This window comes from Theobroma cacao, chromosome 9, assembly GCF_053813885.1.
Source record: "Theobroma cacao isolate CCN51 chromosome 9, ASM5381388v1, whole genome shotgun sequence".
NCBI classification, from domain to species: domain Eukaryota; kingdom Viridiplantae; phylum Streptophyta; class Magnoliopsida; order Malvales; family Malvaceae; genus Theobroma; species Theobroma cacao.
Genome location: NC_142647.1, coordinates 46135234 through 46157879, shown reverse-complemented (window position 1 = coordinate 46157879; position 22646 = coordinate 46135234). Strand labels below are relative to the sequence as shown.

The 22646-nt window shown below is 36.8% G+C and overlaps 5 protein-coding genes across 8 annotated transcripts; 3 read left to right on the top strand and 2 right to left on the bottom strand.

Moving 5' to 3' along the window:
• The first annotated feature begins 310 nt into the window (after positions 1 to 310).
• LOC18590345 (Tetratricopeptide repeat (TPR)-like superfamily protein) lies at positions 311 to 5165 on the top strand. Of its 3 annotated transcripts, XM_088809385.1 has the most exons (3): positions 311 to 3246; positions 3529 to 3576; positions 4664 to 5165. In XM_088809385.1, the coding sequence occupies exon 1, from the start codon at positions 359 to 361 to the stop codon at positions 2984 to 2986; it is 2628 nt and encodes an 875-aa protein (XP_088665511.1). In that variant the 5' UTR covers positions 311 to 358; the 3' UTR covers positions 2987 to 3246; positions 3529 to 3576; positions 4664 to 5165. The 3 variants fall into 3 exon arrangements, with proteins under 3 accessions (XP_088665511.1, XP_007015858.2, XP_017981967.2); XM_007015796.3 differs by lacking the exon at positions 3529 to 3576; XM_018126478.2 differs by having other exon boundaries at positions 3529 to 5165.
• LOC18590344 (subtilisin-like serine-protease S) lies at positions 3993 to 8043 on the bottom strand. The gene is made up of 11 exons (XM_018126479.2): positions 7966 to 8043; positions 7762 to 7853; positions 7499 to 7596; positions 7151 to 7303; positions 6958 to 7069; positions 6211 to 6748; positions 5958 to 6052; positions 5177 to 5416; positions 4984 to 5098; positions 4646 to 4850; positions 3993 to 4540 (listed from the first exon to the last, which is right to left on the bottom strand). Exons 1-11 carry the CDS (start codon positions 8041 to 8043, stop codon positions 3993 to 3995), a joined length of 2274 nt encoding a protein of 757 aa, XP_017981968.2.
• Positions 8044 to 9236: 1193 nt separating this feature from the next.
• SKD1 (AAA-type ATPase family protein) lies at positions 9237 to 16251 on the bottom strand. 2 transcript variants are annotated; one of them, XM_007015794.3, is made up of 9 exons: positions 15565 to 16251; positions 13997 to 14102; positions 11680 to 11878; positions 11028 to 11096; positions 10865 to 10939; positions 10612 to 10710; positions 10306 to 10461; positions 9728 to 9890; positions 9237 to 9430 (listed from the first exon to the last, which is right to left on the bottom strand). In XM_007015794.3, exons 1-8 carry the CDS (start codon positions 16046 to 16048, stop codon positions 9765 to 9767), a joined length of 1314 nt encoding a protein of 437 aa, XP_007015856.2. In that variant the 5' UTR covers positions 16049 to 16251; the 3' UTR covers positions 9237 to 9430; positions 9728 to 9764. The 2 variants fall into 2 exon arrangements, with proteins under 2 accessions (XP_007015856.2, XP_017983482.2); XM_018127993.2 differs by lacking the exon at positions 9237 to 9430 and having other exon boundaries at positions 9516 to 9890.
• A 663-nt stretch (positions 16252 to 16914) lies between these two features.
• LOC18590342 (S-adenosyl-L-methionine-dependent methyltransferases superfamily protein) lies at positions 16915 to 19790 on the top strand. The gene is made up of 5 exons (XM_007015793.3): positions 16915 to 17245; positions 17554 to 17660; positions 18375 to 18882; positions 19211 to 19329; positions 19438 to 19790. Exons 1-5 carry the CDS (start codon positions 17009 to 17011, stop codon positions 19637 to 19639), a joined length of 1173 nt encoding a protein of 390 aa, XP_007015855.3. The 5' UTR covers positions 16915 to 17008; the 3' UTR covers positions 19640 to 19790.
• Positions 19791 to 21503: 1713 nt separating this feature from the next.
• LOC18590341 (A20/AN1-like zinc finger family protein) lies at positions 21504 to 22514 on the top strand. The gene is made up of 2 exons (XM_007015791.3): positions 21504 to 21681; positions 21764 to 22514. The coding sequence occupies exon 2, from the start codon at positions 21787 to 21789 to the stop codon at positions 22276 to 22278; it is 492 nt and encodes a 163-aa protein (XP_007015853.3). The 5' UTR covers positions 21504 to 21681; positions 21764 to 21786; the 3' UTR covers positions 22279 to 22514.
• The last annotated feature ends 132 nt before the right edge of the window (positions 22515 to 22646 follow it).

Sequence of the window (22646 nt, the reverse complement as noted above, 5' to 3'; positions counted from 1 at the left end):
TGTCACTTGAACTTGACTGAAGGAGTAAAGACTTTGAATATGAATCTTAAGTTTGACTTTTAACACTCTTTCATCAACAAAAACATAAAGTTTTTCATGTTTTATGCACACCAAAAATCTAAAATACTATTAGATATTTGGCATTTAACAAAAGTTTGTAATTTTCCAATGGCCCACCATTAGGCATTAACAGTTTTTTTTTTTTTTTTTGGGGGGGGTAGGGGGGGGGGGGGGGGGGGATGCGGGTTTACTAACCTTCTATAAATAACATCTGACCAAAAAAATATTCATTGTATAAATAAGATAAAAGTACTTCCTCATAACTTGTTTACTACAGCTAATCATCAAACACAGTAGCATGACCATAGGCATCTCTTTAGGAGCTCTGACAAAAACTCAAACAAAACATTCTCTCAAAACTCTCGACAACCCATTCTACAAATCTCTCTCGCATCTCCAAACCAATGCATTGAATCGTCAAAGTTCAAAGCTTTATGCAAAATCTGCTACTTTACCTCAAATTCCTCACCTGTTTGAGAAAAGTCCTCAACCAGACCTTGCCCAATACAATGGCTTGCTTTTTGAGTACTCTCGCAATAACAACAACAAGGAAGCTTTAAATCTCTTTCTGGGTATTCATTGTTTTGGTTTACCGGTCGATGCGTCGACGTTTTCCTGTGTTTTCAAGGTCTGTGGATGCATGTTTAATGAGATAGCTGGAAGACAAGTTCATTGCCAATGTTTGAAACTTGGGTTACTTGGGAATGTAAGTGTAGGTACTTCTCTTGTTGATATGTATATGAAAACAGAGAATGTGAAAGATGGAAGGCGAGTTTTTGATCATATGGGGGAAAGAAATGTGGTTTCTTGGACTTCATTGCTTGGAGGCTACGCACAGAATGGAATGAATGAGGAAGTTTTGAAACTTTTTGTAACAATGCAAATAGAAGGGATAAAGCCAAATGCATATACTTTGGCGGCTGTTCTTGGAGCTTTGGCGGATAAAGGGATGGTAGAGAAGGGTGTTCAAGTTCATAGTTTGATTATAAAGTTTGGTTTTGAGACAACAATTTTTGTGTGCAATTCTTTGATAAATATGTATCTGAAATCAGGGATGGATGAAGATGCTAGAGCTGTTTTTGATGGCATGGAAACCAAGAATGCGGTGACATGGAATTGTATGATTGCTGGTTATGTGACAAATGGGCTTGATTTGGCAGCTTTTGAAACATTTTACCATATGAGGCTTGCCGGTGTTAAGCTTACTAGGATGGCTTTTGCTCCTCTTATAAAGTTATGTGCTAACCATAAGGAATTGAGTTTTGCTAGGCAGCTTCATTGTCGGATTTTGAAAGATGATTTTGCTTTTGACCCTAAAATTAAGACTGCACTCATGGTGGCTTACAGCAAGTGTAGCGAAATGGATGATGCATTTAAGCTGTTCTCAGCGATGCATGAAGCTCAAAATGTTGTATCTTGGACGGCTATGATCAGTGGGCACCTGCAGAATGGTGGAATAGAACAGGCAGCTAACCTTTTTAGCTTAATGAACAAGGAAGGTGTTAGACCAAACCATTTTACTTATTCTACCATCCTTGCAGCTCAACCTGCTGTTTCTCCTTTCCAAATACATGCGCAAGTAATCAAAGCTAATTATGACAAGTCGCCTACTGTTGGAACTGCTATTTTAGATGCTTATGTTAAGTTGGGAAATATTGAGGAAGCAGCAAAAGTTTTTGAACTAATTGATGAGAGGGACATTGTGGCATGGTCAGCAATGTTAGCTGGTTATGCTCAAACAGGGGACTCTGAGGGAGCTAGCAAAATATTTATCCAGCTGGCAAAGGAGGGGATTAAACCTAATGAGTTTACCTTTTCCAGTGTCTTAAATGCCTGTGCGGCACCTACAGCACCATTAGGACAGGGAAAGCAGTTTCATGCATGGGCAATTAAATCGAAATTAAGTGAAGCTTTATGTGTAAGTAGTGCTCTTGTTACCATGTATGCTAAGAGAGGGAATATAGATAATGCATATCAAGTTTTTAAGAGGCAGCCGGAAAGAGACCCTGTGTCATGGAATTCAATGATCTCAGGTTATGCACAGCATGGTCATGCAAATAAAGCTCTTATCGTATTTGAAGAAATGCAAAGACAAAACGTGGAAATGGATTATATAACATTTATTGGTGTCATTTCTGCCTGTACTCATTCTGGATTAGTGGATGAAGGTGAAAAGTACTTCAACATGATGGTAAAAAACCACATGTCACCAACAATGGAGCTCTACTCTTGCATGGTCGATCTATATAGCCGAGCTGGATTGCTTGACAAGGCCATGGATATCATAAACAGAATGCCATTCCCTGCTGGTGCGACTGTGTGGCGAACTCTCTTGTCTGCCTGTCGCGTTCATCACAATTTAGAGCTGGGAAAACTTGCTGCAGAACAGCTTATTTCACTTCAGCCACAAGACTCAGCTGCATATGTTCTGCTTTCCAATATTTATGCTGCAACAGGAAATTGGCAAGAAAGAACAAAAGTAAGGAAATTGATGGAGAAGAGAAAAGTGAGAAAGGAGCCTGGCTACAGCTGGATTGAAGTTAAGAACAAGACTCACTCGTTCTTGGCTGGAGACCTTTCTCATCCCATGTCAGATCATATATATTCAAAACTTGATGAGTTAAAAACTCGACTAAAGGACATGGGGTATCAGCCTGATACTAATTATGTACTTCAAGATATTGACGATGAACACAAAGAAACCATTCTTTCTCAACACAGTGAGAGATTGGCAATTGCTTTTGGGTTGCTCGTCACTCCTCCTGGAACAGCTCTTCAGATTGTTAAGAACCTTAGAGTGTGTGGAGACTGTCACACTGTTATTAAGTTAATATCACTTATTGAAGGAAGAGAAATAGTCGTCAGGGATACAAATCGGTTCCACCACTTCCAAGCAGGTAGCTGTTCTTGTGGTGACTACTGGTAACAATTGATCAACAAAGCCTGAAGCGTCCAAAGGGTTACTCCTGTCATCTAGGTGCAAGGTGCAGGAAAATAGTTGAAAACTCATGTTCTAAGCATGACAATTTGATCCTATTTTTGTGCTTGGGCCAAAAATTTGAATCCTATTACATACCAATCGTTCATGGTGGAATAAGGATTACCAAGCAATAGGCACATTTATCAGAGAGGCAAGTGATAGTTGCATGTGTTTCTGACTTTGCTGTCAATATATCCTTTGATGAGGTACGTGACAATTTATTGGAGTTGCTTTTGTGCTTTGTTTCTTTTTTCTGATTGTTACTTTTAGTCATTGTGAATGTATTGTTTCTATTTGCAGTTTATTCATTCATTAGTGTAAACCACTACTTCATCTACTATGAATTAAGCCATGGGCTTGAAAAGTCTGACTAAAGTTTGTTTCTGTTGCATTTGCATAAAGTTATATTGAGAGAAATTAATTCATTAGTTTGGAAACCATCCTGTGATTGTCAAAGTTTGAATATGCCTTCTGATCCACAATGATAGGCAGACGTCATCCGACGGCCAGGTGCAGGTTCTGTTACAAAATGGAAGGTGAACAAAACCCTGGTACTAAATATCTAATTAATTTAACATGCAATTTTTTGGAACAAGTATAGAATCTCAGAAATGGTTCATCAAACAACTCCAGATGGGAAAAGGTTTTAATGCTACTTTCTGTTTGTTGACGTTGGAAGGTTCTCAACTGAAGCCTTGAAAGGACCAAGTGATTTATGCAGCATCTTTACGTATAATATGCTACAAAACAGTATGTTTCTTACGAATCATGAAGGTAAACTTAATGAGGAATTTCTTAGACAGAAACTTGAAACCCAAAGTCATAGTTAACATAAATTGTAGGATATTAATTGCTCACAATTGGGTACATATATGGGCCATGGAGAGGATTATCCAGGAGAAAATTTAACTTATATTGAACTCAAATTCTAAGTTACAATAATAGCTTATCCCTACACGGAGATCACATTGAGACCTATAGGACTTCTGACATTATGAATGTCATTGCTCCATGTCAAAGCACCAAAGACAAAACTTCCATTACTGTTCTTGTGGGGGGTGAAATCAACCCTGAAGGACATCTTCTCTCCATTCTTTGTAAAGCAAAGTTTTGAAGGTGTAACTGTAACTCTAACACCAACTGGATGCTCTATATATGCAGCATAAACCGTCTGACCTTTACCATAATATGTAACTGTTCGATGAACAGATAAACTTCCATTCATGCTGGACACACCAATTGAGGGATAATTTAAATTATAGGATGGTATAGAAGAGTTTTGGCAATAAGTTGGGTGCCCAGTAAGGTTTTTCAGTTGTGCAGGGCTTGCACCTGTACTACAAAGAAAATTGATGATGTCACTGGAATCGAAGTCATAAATTAGACCAGGTTCCAGTGCCTTTGTTGGGTTTATGTGTCCAGATCCATAATCAAAAGGTGTAGTCTTGGTGCCAGTTGGTTCTCTTCCAATCAGGTGTTCGGTGTTATCAAGGACAGTAGCTGTAGCAGCAAATGAAGTCTTAGATGTAAAACATGACAGAAAAATGGGTTTATTTGAAGCATGAACCAAGTATTGTAATAATATTCATTGCAGAAACTGTTAACCTGTTGTCATTATTGCAGACTTTATGGCTGCTGGACTCCATGAAGTTTGGGTAGATTTTATGATTGCAGCAACTGCAGAAATATGAGGACAAGACATGGAGGTTCCAGAGATAATGTTGTAGTTGACAGACCGTTCAGCTGTGGCTTCTATCGCTACAGGAGACCATGCTGCCAGAATATTCAATCCAGGTCCTGTAATATCTGGCTGCAAGAAATTTGCATCAGGAGGTGCAGTCTTATGGACAATAGTTTCCTCATTGAACTTGTTCAAATAATAGCAGGGATAATATCACATTAAGGCATGTGTAAAACAGTATTGAGAATTTTATTGGAGTTACTTTAATGATGTCTGGAGTTATAACATTTGGTCCCATGGAAGAAAATGCAGCCATTGCCGGTGCAGGTTTAGTGTTCAGAACCGTTATTGTTGGGTAGATTCTGGCAACAGGATTCCTGTAATAATAGCAGTTAGCACTACCGTCCAATTTCGGAATAGTAATTCAGTGCACATTTAATTTTTAATGTACTCACTTTTCAGTCGCCATATATTTTTGTAGCATTGTAGCTTCTTCTTGACCAATCAGAGTGCCTGGGAGCACAAACTGGAAGCCAACCTCTTTCGCAGATGGATCAATAAGTATCATCCCTACACCACCACCTTGTCTTATAAATATGCTTTTCTCTCGTCGGTTTTCGGTTACTGTCTCAATTGTGCACACCACAATCTTCCCCTTAATTAAAGTAGCATCTAGAGTATTATTCTTGCAAAAGCTGGAAACCAATAGAAATGGATCAGGTTCGTGTCATGAATATTGAGAAGCCAATCTTCTTAATGCCTATTGCTGGGCCTTGCTCCAAGTACTAATTTCTAGCCCCTGCAATTTAGTCTTGGGAAGGGGAATGGTGGTCTTCTAAGATGACGAAATAACCAGATAAGGAAGAGGAAGTAAACCAAGGTTTTCTGAGCAATGAATCAAAGGATTGCTTTCCCAGTATCTTGGTTATTGAGCAATCGCATGGCATGCATTCTCATAAAATTCCAGACGAGGAAATAGAATCTTTTTGGATATTTACGCTTGGAAAATGTTAAATATACATAGGATGCTGTTATGGCGATGCCATTATTCACGGAATAGAGATTTGAGATTAAATGCTTTGCAGTATTTCATCTTTATATGCATGAATCAAGAGGACATGAATACTAAAATGCTGGTATAGCTTGAGTGATCCTATAAAATTTAATCGCAAAGGTAGAGGATGATCACGAGCATGTTCCATATATCATGCTGCAGAGTTGAACTTTTAGGCATACCTAGCATTTTCTGGTGTAATTCCTTTGGCAGCTGCTGCACTCCCCGCTATCAAACCATATGAGGTTTCCATTTTCAGAGGGTTTAAAGAGAAACCCTGAGAGCATAAAATCCCTGGTAACTATCAACATTATATGCAGTTTCCAGCTTTTTTTTTCCTTCTGGTGTTTTTTTTTTTTTTTTTTTTTGGAGTGGTGGGGCGGTCTAGGAGTTGCACTAGGTGACCATGAGTACAAATTATTTTCAAAATATTACCTTCAAGACCTTGGAATTTCCGAGAAGTATATTGGAGTAGAATACCCTGTCCACAGAACTTGCGGCAACTGTGAGGATCCAAGGAGCAACATTGGTTGCAGTACCTGGAAAAATGGAGTTTCCAGCTGAGGCAGAAACCAGAACTCCATTTTCGAATGCATGGAAAGCTCCAATCGAGGTTGCATCTTCAAAGTATGAAGGTTGCGGTGGATCAGGGCCAAAGGAAAGAGAGAGGATATCAACACCATCACTAATAGCATCATCCATAGCAGAAAGAATATCAGCATCAGTACAAAGGTTAAACCAACAAGCTTTGTAGATTGCAAGCCTGGCACCAGGTGCACCACCTCTTGCAGTGCCTCTGGCCATGCCAAATAAGCTTGCATTTGCTACAACTGATCCTGCAATGGTTGAGGCAGTGTGGGTTCCATGACCATCACTGTCTCGAGCTGACCGGAAGAAAGAGCTGTTGAGAGATTCAAGAGGCCCATATTTTGCTTCAAACCCCTTGAAATAGAACCTTGCACCTATGATTTTCCTGAAAATTACAAGGTGAATATCATTGGACTTGCGATTATTCTGTGCTGATTTATGTTGTGTGATGCTTATAGCTTCATTGATGCGAATTACATATCATTTAAATTCTAACCGTACCGGGTAAATTGTGTGGCTAAAATGCAAAACGAAATGGCTATAAACTAATGAGATGATGAGACAAGGGTTCAACTTTGAGAAACGTCAGCGTACCTATTGCAGTTAGACAATGCAAACTGTTCTCCGGGTACGCATTCTCCCTTGAATTTTCCAGGCACAGGACCCAATCCTTCATCGCTAAAGCTCTCTGATTCAGGCCAAATTCCTGAAGAATAAATTTGAAAATGGGGGGTTAGTTATGAAAATTGCAAGAATCAGGTAAGCATGCAGGCACAGAAAGCATTACCAGTGTCGATGACACCAACAATAACGTTGGATGAGAATTCCATCTGAAGCTGCCTATATTGTTCAATGGAGTCTAGTCCTAGAAAACCCCATGTACGTGTGGTATGAACCTTATTCGTCCTGCTTTCGAACACAGAAACAACCCAGTCGCTCTCTGCAGTGCAAGTGCAGTTTGTGAGAATTTACATGGCATAATCCTCGGTGTTTTCTGATTGCTATGGACTCTGAAAATGAACTGCATAGCAAGACTGCTTTCTTACATGTGTAAACGTGGACAAGAACCATGATTTTTCGGCTGTGTTTCTCTTTTGTGGATTCTCAAAATGAAATTACAATTGCAAAACAATACCTGCAAATTTTTTAGCTTGTTCTGGTGTAAGCATGGCTGAGAAACCTCTGAAGCTTTTACTGTAATGGTGAAGTGCAGCTTCCTTCGCCCCTTCCAAACTGAAAAAAGATGTAGCAAAAACTTTGATTTGTCATTACAACATGACATAGTATCTGTGAATAAGTGGTTTGGACGTTCATTACTGAAAATTAACAATCTAAACAAACGATTAATTTCTGAACCAATCATCAACAGATGACAATATGTAATTGCTTAGTGCATGCCTTCCAGTAACTGAAGCAAGCATCTCATGGTTAGCTCTGATAACAGATTCCAAGTTGGGATGAGAGTGTTTCCCCATGTAAACAATGTAATGCTGCAAATCAACCAAAAAGGGTGAAAAAAACAGTGTCAGACCACCCACCCGAATTGGCATGAGAAAAACCCTGTCTCATACATTTAAGTTTCTCTTTGATCTTTCTACTTGCCTTGGCATTGCTGGTGACTCCATGCACCAGAGCAAATCTAATAAACAAGAAAAGAGAGAGAATTTGAGCAAGTCTCATGATATACAATACGAAAACCACAATAGCAAGTGGTATAAAAGCAAGAGAACAGTAGCTTAAAGCTGGAAATGGTGGTGAACCATGTACAAGAACATACCCTTCTTATAGCAAAAGAAACTCTAACGCCGGCCTCTTTTGATTCTGGTTGAAAGGCCTATTTCAGTAGATAAGAAATTACCGAAGCTGTATTTTTGTAGTCACTCGAAACTGTTTCTACGATTAAGTCTTGTAGCCGGCTTTTTCCTTGTATCCTTTCGTTCAGTTAGTTTTCAAATAGGATCATGAATTCCCTTTGAAACAGAGTCCACTTATTGGAAGTATTCCATTGGATGATGTTCAGAAAACAAGAAAATACGTTTTCTGAAGCATCAAAGTTCAGCAAAAGTGGCATCAGAAACAAATCCCGAATGGAAGTTTAACTTGAGATGTCTGTATTCTGAGTTTTATGCATAAATGACCAACTCTCAGACAGTATTCAAATCCTTTAAAATGATGCATTGATTTTCCTACGAAGGATTCTTTGTCAAAACACAGAAAAGAAACATATCCGAGGTGTTTAAATTCCCTGAAAAACCGTTGTATCCTTGGCTATTGATAGAAAAGGGCATTCTTTAAGCACCGTCCTTTGTTATTCTCAAGCCACTTGACTCGACATTATTTCTGTTGCTTCTTTTTTAGTTTGATTTATTGTGTCGATTAAGCAAATTTTAATGTCCATTCAAATTAGTAGATTAACGTAAATTAATAACCAATATGATCAACAGCTGAACTCAATCCAAGTGAAATAGATTTGGTTTTCTTCGACACAAAAGGAGAGCATTTCAATCAAATTTAAAATCTTAGCTCAAAACCATAAGAGTAAGTGAGGCATGCGTGCGCCGTTTCATTTTATTCTTTTTCAAGCAAATGAATGTATCTGATACGCACGTAAACAATGCTCTTCTTCATCTGTATTTTTTGACTCCGAAACTGCATTCGTGGTTAAAGAACTGAACCCATCTTTCAGGGAATGACACTTGGAAATACATCCTAACACTACCAAGTCAAAGCATGAAGCAAAGCTTGAGAGTTTTGACTCAGCCATCAAGCACCAAGGTTATCAAGCAAAGGGGTTTGGGAATTCAATTATATACACATTTCATAGTAGATTGTGAGCATGCATACATAACATGTTCCGCACCGAAGACCAATCATTCTACATGAATTTGGGAATTTATTAAGATATAAGCCTGCTTAGGGACCAAATTCTCATCTACAAAACCCAAAAAACCTCTCTATCCCCCACCCCACCCCTTTCCCCTCCTTCCTATTCCCCCCAAGGCCCAAACCACCGTTCCAACCATACTCTTAACTGGTAGACAGCAATAGCAAACGCTCCAAATGATACCTGAAAATTCAAATCATTTCAAAACCAGATAATTAGATGGCAAAAAACCAGCCGTCAAGTATTGGCACAGAACGGGCACAACTCCTAATCAAGCATTTTTAAGCCAAATTTCTTAGTAATCTTCTTTACACCGTAAAAGACAAGCAATTCAATTAAGTGTCAAACGTTCGTCCATCTGATTACAGGAAAAAGGGAAGTCAAGTCACCTTCCCCGATTGATGAAGCTAAATAGAGAGACAATTCTTTGGATGATCCAGCAGTTATTAATAAAATACAAATCACAGTGATTGCACTCACAACTGGTGTAGATCAATGTGACAATTTCAGCAATCCATCAGCCTTCCTCTCCAAACTCCTTTGTAAATCTTTCATGGACCTCAAGATCAGCTTTGCTCACTGTTGGCCTCTGTCTTGCAAGCACCTTATCAAAATCTGATCTGGAAATAGGAGGCGGAAGGATCTGCATGGGAATTAATCAATGAAAAGGCAATTTTAATTGCTTCAAACATCACAAATGACTATATAGATATATTTATTGCATAACAAAATGGTTATAATATTCCAATGTGTCTCCTGAAATATCTGATGAAATTTCTTTTCTTATTTTAATTTTGTTTACCATGTTTGTTAAATTATATGGTTTTTAAGTTTTAACTTGATTATCTCAGTGATGACTTCATTATAAGATAATCACACCTTAGACATAGTAAACTACTAAATACACACTCCAAACACTTCATCTCCACGCATTCTCCAAAAGCATGAACAAATGCACACTGAAACAATCACAAAACAAGGGAGTCTCCAAACGTATACAGGGGCAGGAGGGACACAAAGGCAAGTTCAACTACTTTGCATCTCAAGCAACTCCATACCTGTGCCGCAAGTCCTTTGCCTGCCAACTCCTGCATAGTAATTTGGACAGCACCTGGTTGCTTTGGTCCACATGGCATCCACATATCATTAGGTGTCTTGTAGAAAAACATGGCATCTTGGGTTTTACGAACAGGTTCAAAAAGAACATCCTTAACCTGTCAAGACATTAAACAAGTAAAAAAGCACAGAAGTGAGCTACTCTATATTGTTCCTTTCATAGTAAGACTCACTGCCAAGACAGAATTCAGAGAAAGGAGAAGAAGAAGAGATAAGGATCAAGCATCTCATATAGGTGTTGCACTTACACAAACAGATATGTCGGACCCTGAAAACCCCTCTGTCCGGCGAGCTAAGTTTTCAAAATCACTTTCAGTCAAGTTGTGAGGAGTGTCACCTAAATGCACCTGTTGTAATTTATTTTACCAAAACAATGCAGCCGTGTCAAAAAGCAAAAGTGATAAATAGATTATATTGTGAAATAGAAGACAAAAAACCAAGCATTTTTCTCTCTTTTTTCTCAATATTTTGGAGGACAACATCAGGGATAAGGTCAAGTACTTTGAACATATGTTGCCGAGCCTTCAAATCTGGGAGAGGAATATAAATGCGCTTATCAAAACGCCGGCGGATGGCCTATAAGAACAATTGATTAGTAAAAGGCATCCAACTCTACTGATTCAAGATGAATATATGAAAATTATATTCTAATATTCTCCCTTACCTGATCAAGTGCATAGGGAGTATTGGTTGCTGCAAGAACTAGGACTTTCTGATCATTATGTCCAACACCCTAAAACATAAAAAGCACAAGGTATAAAAATATGTTTATTAAGATTGAAATCTTGGAGGGAATCATATACCTACTAGTCACAATCATAGAACAGACATAAATAAGAAATGAGCACCATGTAACAAAAATATGGCAATGGGGAAATTCACAAAAAATTACGATACAGAGCAGAATACGGAAACAATAAATATCTTACATAAATATATATTGAATAAACTCTAAACCATAAACCCTTAAAGTTCTTCCAAATATAAAAGATTAAATGAGAATTTGTGTTATCATAAACTACCAAAGTAATTAGCTTATCTTGCACGTCTTTGGTAAATGGGTCAAACGGTCTTCAAATATTGGACTTAACCAACTTCATAAAAGACTATTTGGCTAGTATTAAATTTTTATGAAATGCAAACTATCCTTTTGAACAACTCAAAACAAGACCTAGAATAGACAGCAAGTCCTGAAGAGATATTGGAAACTGTTCAGACATTATAAGAATGTAAATCATGAGAAAATACCATATTGAAAATCTGAGCAAAGAAAATTTAAGAATTCTTCTTAGCACTTTCACCACAATAACAAATACCTGCATCTGCACAAGAAGTTCGGTTTTGATACGTCTTGACGCTTCACTCTCATTGCCCTCTCCACGCTGCCCACACAAGGAATCTATTTCATCAATGAATATGATGGAAGGAGCACTATCGCGAGCCATCTGAAAAAGGTTTGAAACCAGCTTTTCACTCTCCCCCATCCACTTCGACACAAGGTCTGATGATGAAACACTAGAAGAAACGAAGGGAGAAAAGATTAAAATTTTAAAGAGAAACAAGCAAAAACCTAATATATATGCACATAAACAGAGCAAAGATATATAGATTATTAACTAACCCAAAAATGTTTGAAAAGATAACCAAATGTGAGCAAGAAAGATTAACTTACCTAATATATTAATATCAACAACTTTCATAGGTGCAAGCCTAGTCTTACAATCTCAAAGCAAAAGCATACCACTAGAAAGAAACAATTTTCATGTCTTTATAAGTGACAAAGATAGCAAAATATTGAAATTTTAAGATAATTGTTACAAATAATATAAACTAATAAGCACGAGAGAGATGCAGTGTGAGTATTGAGCAATCAAACTAACTTGAGAAATGAAGAGCAAGCATGACCAGAATTGACAGGTAGTGACTACATGTCTGACTTCAATTACATGGAAGTTGTTAGCACAATTGCTAACTATCTTCAAGATTACATTTGATTTCCAGCAACCATCCTTAGTCCCTAGATATAATCTTTTTCAAAGCATATGCTTTAATATCACAGGAGTCACAAATCCCATAATCCATCTTCCTGACATATGCTAATATATAATAATGGAATAGCAGGATGCATCAACAGTAACATTTGTAAAACTCACATCAACTCTGCACTATACAAACAACACTTTTATGTGCAAATGAAATCACAAAAAATAAAAGATCTTCACATCAGTGGAGATTATATATTGTAGGGCTATAATAATTATACATGGACCTTGGAGCAAACATTGTAAAATCCTTATCATTGTTATTTCAATTCTTACTACTGTTATTACTGTAATTAATATAATTACCATTACAACTTGATGTAGGACAGATTTGTGGTAATCTTTCAATGTCATTATCTTGAGGGACTTAGGGTTGGAAAATAAGGAAAACTAACCAGAGTAGGAATATCCAAATTAAGATTTGTGAATGAAATAGCACTTTGATGTGATCAAGTGTTAGTGCAGAAAAGTCCAAAACTGATTAAGCCACTCGCTGAAATTCTCAGCAGCACCAAAACTAGGATTTACTTGATGTGTTTTAAAGGCTTAGCGGTGCGAATTGGTGTCAAAATATGCAAGATTTGAGAGTTTGAAAACTATAAAAAACAGGATCTGATTAGATCATAAAAGAGAAGAAAAAGGATAAATGGACGTGATTAACTGTGACAGCGGCGGTAACCCAAAAGCAATGCAGCAATGGAGATCAAGAAAAGACAAAGAAGATCACCAGAGAGGAGGAGAATACAATTACACTAGGCATCCGTGCTCAGTAAAACAAAATGCACATAATTTCAAAAATCAAAAGCCTAGAGAAATATGCAGATTATATTGGTATTTACAGAGACTCCTACCCTATTTCTCAAATTCACCAGGATTAGGATTCATGACATAAAACTACAAGAATACGATCACCTTAGATTCCAAGAAAACCAGCCTAAAAGCCTAAAACTCCTAGAATATAAACTCAATAAATTAATACAATAAACCCTAGGTTAAAAAAAGGTAAAATATAATTCAGTCTAATGACACAATCCCTAGAATTCATAATATAAAATCCTAGACAGTGACAATAAAAATCACATGAAAATTATGGAGCTCTGCAATGGCTGCATGACAGTTATTTGGTGATAGATATCACAGATGATTCACACATGACTATTCACGCACCGGAGTTGTAAATTTAACTTAACAGAACAAGAAACGTTGGAGTGAGGAGTAAAAGGTGGGAAAGCTTGCAGTACAGAAAGCCAAAAGACATTAACAGCTCAAAGAGTTCTTGCTGCAGATATAGGTTGTAACCACAACATCTAAACACTGCCACCCATTTGACATTGCAATACAGGGATGCATACTGGAGTCCCTACTTCTGCCACCTCTCCCTTTATCCCACTAAAAGAAAAGTGGCAGCTGCAGCACACGGGAAAGGCTAGATAACACACACAAGATAACATGGTGACTTTTTCCTCTTTGATTTCATGATATGCATCTTAAATGTTAACAAAAGTGAAAAAGCTTCAAACTAAGCAGATAATCAGTGAATATGTTCTTATGACAAGTAAAGAGGCCAAATATGTGCCAATCAATTAATTACCTAAAAAATGTAGAGTCTGCTTCAGTTGCCACGGCCTTGGCCAAGTATGACTTTCCAGTACCGGGTGGCCCATACAACAGAAAAGCTCTCCATGGTCTTCTTTTTCCTAAGAGAGAACAAGTAGGAAAACTTTAACAAAATTAATCCAATAATATCCCTGCATATGTAATGTTGAAAATGGAAATGAATAGAATTGTTGAAAAAACAGCTAAAAGGGAAGAACAAATTAGATTCAGTGAGTTTCTCTCCACAGCACAACCCGATGATAGACTTCAAGCAAACTAGCAGTTCAAATCATACCAACTTTTTATTCTAGCAAGGCCAAGAGGATATCCAAACACATCAATACAAAAAAGGGTGAAAGATATCCAGACTGGTAGAAGATGGAGCTCTTTTCCTACCATAACACAAAACCTCCACTAATCCCACACGTTACTTTGATTAACTCCATATCGTAAGAGGAAATTTCAGACAGACAGCAAATGAGCTGAGTTTAAGCTGAATTCAACAACTCCATATTACTTTCAAAGCCATATTAATTTTTGTCTCACATGATTAAAATGGCAATGGTAACAGCTTCAAAAAACAGAGGTAGAGGCTATGATAGTGCAAGCAACAGTTTCTAGCAAGAAATTGACACTAACAGAGGCAGCAAGCAGGTCTCAACAAGGTGATGTCAGAGGTAGCTTGTCACATTTACGTGTTGCAAGAAGTTGAGCATTAAGATGATGATAGTGTTAGTAGGAATTTTGTCAGTTAACAAACATAACCATCAGATAAGCAACATAACAGAAAAAAATAAAAGCAAATGCAGAAGCAACTATCCATTCTCAAATTAACTCCTTTACTGTCAACAGCTCATCAGTAAGCGAAACCTTGCTTTGTTGTTTTTACTATTCTAGGAATCAATTCAAGCACTGCCAGGAAATGACAGCAAAATACACCACAAGTAGCCATATTAATAAATTGCATAAAATCTCACTGCATTAAACAGGAAAAGTCCAACAGATATATAACAGATATGGTTTTCATAAAAACAACAAAGAAAGCAGATCTAACTCATAGATATTCAAAAATTCAGAAATCTAACATCTTCATTTCACCTTTAGGACTAACAATCTCAAGCAACAAAAATCACAACAATTAGTTTATAATGCAACAAAAGTAGGCACTCTCTATTACCACAATCAACTTAAACAAACAAACGTGATAATCCTAATAATATTAAATATCATTATATCAACACCAAAATTACATCTTTCTTCCCATTAAAATTACAACCTCTTCTCTAACCCATTTCACTATCCACTACCTACTGCCAAAATCAAGCACAGGACTAAATTTATAGCTACAAGCTCAAAATCACCCTCAACAAAGCCTATCAAGAAAAACCCATAAAACCAAAAAAAGATCCCCAGTAGTTCACAATCAACAATTACCCCGTTTTATTATCCACTACCAATTATGAAAATCAAGCTAAAGCCACAACTTTTATAGCTGAATACCCAAAATCTTCCTCAGAAACTAATAAAAAAAAAGCACCAAAAATCCATTAAGAAAAAACTAACCAGTAAAAAACTGAGGAAACTTGACAGGCAAAATAACAGCTTCTTGCAAAGCCTGCTTAGCACTTTCCAATCCAGCTACATCATTCCACTTGACATTAGGCTTTTCCCTAATAATAGCCGAATTAAGCCCAGCTCTCAACTTAGCCTGTTCCGGATCCTCCCCGTCACCGCCTTCTCCACCGCCACTACCATCCTTGGGCTTACTTTTAGGGCGCGTGGCAACAGCAGCATCCCCATTAGAAGCCGGTCCAGGCCCACCTTCATCGAGAACGGCACGGATCTCCTCGGCCCGACGCAAATACTCTGTGAATTTCTGGGTAATCGCTTCCCTGATTTTGGGGTTCTTCTCGTATTTCAAATGGGTCTTGAAATACTCGAGTGCGTTCATGTATAAAGGAAAGGCTTTGATGTAGTTGCCTGCATTATCTTCTTGTACCGCTTGCTTAACGTACTCTATCGCTTGTTCTTTGAAATTGCTATACATTTCTTTCTTCGAAGGGTTCTTTTTTCTGGGTATTTTATCTTCTCAATTGATTTGCATGGGATCGATGAAAGATTAAATTTTTTTTCCTCAAATGGGTTTCTGGAGATTTTGAGATTTGGAAAGAGGGCTCGAAGGAAGGAGAGAGAGGAAGGGGAGAGAAAGATTGGATTTTTGATCGTCAAGGCTCGAAAGTAAGCGTGTGGAATATTAATTAATTAGTGTACAAGTTTTTTCTTTATTTATTTCTTATTTTGCTTTTTTTCTTTTCTATTTGCCTAATTGCCCTATGCCTTAGCACAAGTTCAAACTGTACCCTGTGCCACCCTTTTGTTTAATATTTTTTACCTGTTTTTTCTTTTTAATGTCCCTTTTGTGCAGTTGTTAAAGGTTTTGGAGAGGAAGGTTCCTTCATAATAACTTAATAACAATGAGGGTGGAGGCTTTTTATTTTTCTTTTTTCTTTTTTTTTCTCTTTTTCTAATTTCAATTTTTAAAAATATATAATTGTGGTATATCCATTAAATTATAAACATAACTTAATATATTATAAAGTAAATACCTTAGTTACATAAACCCCAGTTATAAAATTCATAAACTCCATCATTAGTATATATGACAATATTCCTTTACTTTTTACCTTCTTTTTTTTATAGTAGAAATTCTTTACCCTTGTTAGTAATATAGGTAAAATTAGGATTTGAATATAATAAAATGATTAGTATTCCAGCATTTGATTAATTTATTGATGCCTAAATCTCTGTTTAAAGAGAGTATGAATCTCTTCTAAGTCTTAAAAAAATTAAATATGGAGTTTGGTTTAACTTAATAATAAATAATCCTTAAACATTTTATTTTTGTCTTACTCAAATCTCCTAAAAGAAAAATAGCTCAGGGCGAGCGGGGCGCTATTGTTAGGCTGTTAGCTTGGCGGCGGGTAAAAGACAGGGTGAGAAAGAAAGAATGGGAAAGAGAGACAAGAAACAAAGGCACCAACAAAGAACCAGTCAAAGAGGAGCCTCTTACTACACTGCCCAGCACGATGATGATTATGAAGATGAAACCTATAATTTTCAACAACAATCTCAAGATTCTGAAGAACGACAGCAAGAGGAAGAAGAAGAACCAGAAGAAGAGAATGACCCAAACCCATCAACGGAAATGCCATCAAAGTTCCTTCTTTACCAGCAATCTGTACAGGTGATGGTCTCCCTCATCACCCCCAAAGTTTGATCTTTTTTGCTCTGTTTTATTGCTGAGAGAATTTTAAGAAATGGGTGGAAAAGAAAAGTTTTAATTTTTTGTCTTGTCAGGTTAGTTTAGAAAGCCTAAGCTAAATGCTTCAGTAGCTCCTGGATTAAATTTTCATTTTTGTTCTTTAGTTGGAGAAGTAAAAATGCAGTAGAGTAGCTGATTAAACGTGTTAGGTAATGGAAAGGTTGGTTCTTTCTTGTTTGTTTGTTGGTTGTATCTTGTTATATTGAAAGTAATTTGTGTATCGAATGCAGTCACCGAAAGGAGATATAAGCTATCTGCAGAAGTTCTTTTTGATGTATGTGGGTGGAAGGTTGCCTCTGCATCTCCAAGAAGATTTCTGCGGCACCGCACTTCTTAGGTATGTTTACCGTTTTTTACCAACATTTTTATAGCTAATAAACAGTATCTTAGTTATTTGAATCCTGCAAATTGACCAAATAGATTAAGAGACTCGTGAATAATTTCAGGGTGCTAGCGAATTCTTCATATACGTCACCCCAAGCTTTGCCATTGGGATTTTAGTTTTGATTTTGTATATGTTGCTTGCGTCATGTCTTATGTTGAATTAAAGCTTATAGAGCAGGTCTTCTGTCAAACACCTTAGAAAGGAAATATTACTGGGAAACTGGTTACTGTCTCTGTGGTTTCTGATCAGATGTAAGGCAACGGCAGTACTGATTACTGAAGCACCTGTGGCTCTCCTGATCTTTACTTCAGATAGTATTAGTAATTAAAATACTTCCTCCTTTGCTGTGTCTGATAAGTTGCAATATATGGATGTTACAGTTTGGTTAAAGAATATGGTAGCTTTGCTTGTGGGCATTTTTGTTAATGCATCAGATCATTTATACATCAGTCCAAAATGGTATGTGTCTAACCTCTTAAAATTCTATTCATTCAAATTGGTAAGTCACCTTATAGTTCTTGCGTAATTTAATGATTAAGATGCATAAGAATTGTTTCAAAATAGAATGTGCTGGTGTTTTTTCTACAAGGCAAAATGTTTGGTTGTTTGCAATGCAAAGTAGTTGGAAATTACCAGCACTGAGAATTTACTCTGTTTGTTTGACAGTACAGAATGGCTCCGCACTGATTCAAGGCGGACTGCTGTAGGATTGGATCTGGACCTTGAGGCATTACAATGGTGCCTGGAGAACAACATCAATAAAGTTGGGGCTGATGGGTATTCTAGAATATCCCTCTTTCATGGGAATGTCTTGAAACCTCGTCAGGCAAAATTAGTCAGCTTCAAGCCCCAAGAGCTGATAAGGAACATTCAATTAGAGGAAAGTGATGATAATTCCAAGATTGCTGCAATAGAACCTAACATGCATGAGGGCTCTACTGCTTCATCCAATGAAGAGTTCATAGAGGCAGAATCCGAGATACCTGCAAGAGACATTGTATGTGCTTTTAACTACAGCTGTTGTTGTCTCCATAAACGTGTCGAACTGGTTTTGTATTTCAAGCATGTTCTTGAAGCCTTGTCTAGAAAGGGTGGTATATTTGTGATGGATTTATATGGTGGTACATCATCAGAGCAGTCATTAAGACTTCAGCGGAGATTTCCCAATTTTACGGTATGATCTTTCTGCCCATACAATCATGTTAATGTTCTGTACCGTTTAAGGATTACACATAAAAAATAGTATGTATTTGATCTATCTTTCCACGGCATATTCAGGTTTTAAGGATTTAACTTCTTTGAGGCATAACAAAAGTTTTTTTATTAGTTCAATTTCTGGTTTGTTTTCATCTGTGCAAAAGTGTAGGTTGATAAGCTTCAAATTGAAGGTCTTAAATGAAGTAGAAAGTGGAATCTGTGTTTCCATTTTGATGCCTTCAATATTTCAAGGAATATCTCATCTGATAAGATCCTTACGATAACATTGATCGCAATATGTGCAGTATACTTTGGAGCAAGCTGAATTTGACATCATTGAACGAAAAACAAGGATTAGTCTCCACTTTCATCTTCAAAAGCAGCAGAAAAAACTCCGCCATGCATTTTCATATAGTTGGAGGCTGTAAGTTCTGTTATTTTCTTGATTAAAATGGCATGTTGATGTCCAGGTTTTGCCTAGTGTTTCAATAACTTATCATGAATGCAAAAATATGGTGGTTCACACATGCAGGTGGTCATTGCCGGAGATTAAGGACTGCTTAGAAGAGGCTGGATTTCAATCTGTCCATTTTTGGCTTCGAAAGATGCCAGACACCAGTGAAATCAGATGTACTGAGGGATTTGGCATTGGGCGAGATGTAAAGTATGAAGAGGTCAAAAGTTTCCAACAAGAAGATGCTTGGAATGCATATATCGTCGCTGTAACGAACTAGGTCATTTTATTCTATCATTTTCTATTCACTAATCTTCAACCTGATTCTCCGTTGCGTAGAAGAGAGCAGTGTTTGACACTATGATGCTGCTGCTTTCATGGCTGTAAACTGGAATTTTGTCTGATAATTACACTTTAAATTTTCCACAACAGCACAATGTGTGATAAATGATTGTCATGTTACTTGCATTTGAATCATTTAGCATTCCAGTCAATGTGCTGGAAAGTTTTCGAGTATGCCAGTTCTGCAGACTTGCTGTTCAAACAATTCTCACAACCCTGAAATAAAATGGTGCAACTGATGATTTGGTATCACTTCTTCAACAAATGTGCTGTGACGTTCTATGTTTTTGCAGAACATTTATTCCAATTGATTTACAGATTACCGTTTGCTTCCCTTGTTGAATTGCAAAACCTACAGCTAATGGTGTCTACAAATTTTAAGCTCGAAGTTCAGCGTGTTTCTGATATCGGGTTGGAAGGGATTAGGGTCCAACTCTTTACAAAGGATAAACATGCCCTAACACTGAGGCAAACGTTAAGGTGTAGCTTGAAAGTTTGTGTTGATACTTAAAACTGGTCTTAGTTGGTTACTGCAACAAGACAAGGTTGGTGACGCGGCCGGGGTTCTCGATCTCAACTCTCCTAGTATCAAGTCATTCCATGATCATCAAAAAGCAGAGTAAGGGTTTAGCTATAATTATGGGCTTATGTAAAGGGAAATGATAAAAGATTTCGGAAATAAAATGATACAAATAATTTTAATTTTTCCAATTAGACATAATTTTTTTTACATAATATTTTTAAAAAATTAAACTATTCAAATAAATTTTTAAATTTTATTACATTTAATTAATTTTTTTTAATTTTATTTTAAATAAAATAAATTTTTATAATCAATGATTAATTAATTATTATTAATTAAAATATTTGTTATCTTTTTATGTCATATAATATTAATAAAATATATTAGTATATTACCCCCACCCTCCATGGATGGGTAGCCGATTAAAAGAAAAAAAGGATAAAAAAAAAAGATAGATTAATATATTATAAAAAATAATATTGTGATATATAATCATTTAACATATTTTACTTTTCACCTCAATGATACACAGGTGATATTTTAATATTTATTAAAATAAAAAATATAAAAAATTAATTAAATATAATAAAAATAAAAATTTACTTTAATGTTTTAAATTACTTTAAAATTTTTTAAATATTATATAATATTTTATATTTATATCATTTATATACTTCAATTAATTTTTGTGATTAGCTTTTTCAAATGGCGAACTTAAAAATTAGTTCGTAGTTCACATATATTACCTTTACTCTTACTTTTTATCCTTAGATCTGAAGGCGCGTTAAGAATCGCGTAGCTTTTCTCCGTGTCGTCGGCCCGGCCGGCGTTGGTTCACACTTTCACACGCGACACGTGATGATTAGCGACGTAATTGATTACGTGATCTTCACTCACCCAAATTAATTACCCTTCACCCTGTTTAAAAAAGGGGCGGCTTAAGATTTTCTCATTTGTCATTACCAACTACAGTCGGGACCCACGTCCACGTCAAGGTTCCACCTTCCTTCCTCCCCATGTCTCCACCCTTCGGTTTCTCGTACTGCCGTCTCCAACCTTGGTCCAAATTGGAGTCTTAACTATAATATATGTTTATTAAAAAAAAAAAAGCAAATTTTAACGTAGCTTAAACGGCTATTATATAGGTAGGCAGAGCCACCTGGAAATTTTGGTAATTGAATTTTTAATTAGACGAAATTTAATTTAAACCGTATATTTAACGCGTAATTTGACCTAAGAAGAAAAAAAATAAAAAAGAAAGTGTGTGGAATCTTCAACCAGGACCAGGAATCCTTCTCCCTCTTATTTTTTTTCGAGAGAGAGAGCGATTCCTTTCCTTCGTTGCCTTTCCTCGTTTACTTCTTTTCTGTCTTTTTCTTCCTACTGAACATTAGAGATCGGTTTCATTTATCCTTTGATTCTCCCCTCTCTTCTCCTCTCTGAAACTCTCGGCTCAGGTGAAGTTTCCTCCAAAATCTATGCTTTACTTTTCTTTTTGGTTTTTTATTTTTATATGCTAAATGATTTTTTCTTATTTAGGTTTGAAAGAAATCGAAAAAGATATGGCGGAAGAATATAGAAGTCAAGCACCACAGCTATGCGCAAACAACTGTGGATTTTTCGGAAGTCCTGCAACCCAAAATCTTTGTTCTAAATGTTACCGCGATCTCCAGCTTAAGAAACAGCAATCTTCCTCCGCCAAACAAGCCATCAATCAAACCCTCGTTCCTCTGTCTTCGCCTTTCTCTTCGTTGCCGTCATCGTCATCGATCTCATCATCTCCATTTTCGGGTTCCTTGCCAATGAAGGAGGTGGAAACGGACGAAGAAGTGAAGGTGGAGGAAATTCAGATTCAAGTTAGACCCAACAGATGCTTGGCTTGCAAGAAGCGCGTTGGCCTCACGGGGTTCACCTGCAGGTGTGGGATGGTTTTCTGTGGGACTCATAGGTACCCTGAACAACACGATTGTACCTTTGATTTCAAAGAGATGGGAAAAGAGCAGATTGCTAAAGCTAACCCTGTTGTCAAGGGTGAGAAGCTTCAGAAAATATGAATTTCAAAAAAAAAAATTGTTTCTGATTATGTTTTCAATTCGAGAATTGGGTCATTTTAAAAAAATCATGAATTAGATTGACACTTGGGTCTCGCCGGCCGGCCGGTCAACCTGTGTAGGGTGTGGCTTAGATGGTGGTTGTAACCGGTTGTTGCTGCTTGTTGTTGGGTTGATGAATGTAAACAAAAAAAAAAAAATTAATGGTATTTTAATTTAATGTTGATGTTGATTTTCAATTGAATAGTGTGTCGATTTGCTGGTTATCAATCCACTAATGTCACAAATTAAGAAGAAAAATGATCGCCTGATAATTCAGTCCCTCTTAACATTTACAGTCTAGGCTGGTCTGACCGGACTTTTAATGCCAA

Bases quoted from the DNA above. Each gene is read 5' to 3' on its own strand.
- LOC18590345 (XM_007015796.3), top strand. From the start codon at position 359: ATGACCATAGGCATCTCTTTAGGAGCTCTGACAAAAACTCAAACAAAA.
- LOC18590344 (XM_018126479.2), bottom strand. From the start codon at position 8,043: ATGAGACTTGCTCAAATTCTCTCTCTTTTCTTGTTTATTAGATTTGCT. The intron at 6,053-6,210 runs GTAATATTTTGA...TTATGCTCTCAG, and splicing joins GAAATTCCAAGGTCTTGAAG to GGTTTCTCTTTAAACCCTCT. The intron at 4,541-4,645 runs GTTAACAGTTTC...TTGCTGCTACAG, and splicing joins GTCTGCAATAATGACAACAG to CTACTGTCCTTGATAACACC.
- SKD1 (XM_007015794.3), bottom strand. From the start codon at position 16,048: ATGTATAGCAATTTCAAAGAACAAGCGATAGAGTACGTTAAGCAAGCG. The intron at 14,103-15,564 runs GTTAGTTTTTTC...GTTCTCTCTTAG, and splicing joins GTTTCCTCAGTTTTTTACTG to GAAAAAGAAGACCATGGAGA. The intron at 11,879-13,996 runs GTAATTAATTGA...CGTTTCTTCTAG, and splicing joins GCAGACTCTACATTTTTTAG to TGTTTCATCATCAGACCTTG.
- LOC18590342 (XM_007015793.3), top strand. From the start codon at position 17,009: ATGGGAAAGAGAGACAAGAAACAAAGGCACCAACAAAGAACCAGTCAA. The intron at 17,661-18,374 runs GTATGTTTACCG...TTTGTTTGACAG, and splicing joins TGCGGCACCGCACTTCTTAG to TACAGAATGGCTCCGCACTG. The intron at 19,330-19,437 runs GTAAGTTCTGTT...TCACACATGCAG, and splicing joins TTTTCATATAGTTGGAGGCT to GTGGTCATTGCCGGAGATTA.
- LOC18590341 (XM_007015791.3), top strand. From the start codon at position 21,787: ATGGCGGAAGAATATAGAAGTCAAGCACCACAGCTATGCGCAAACAAC.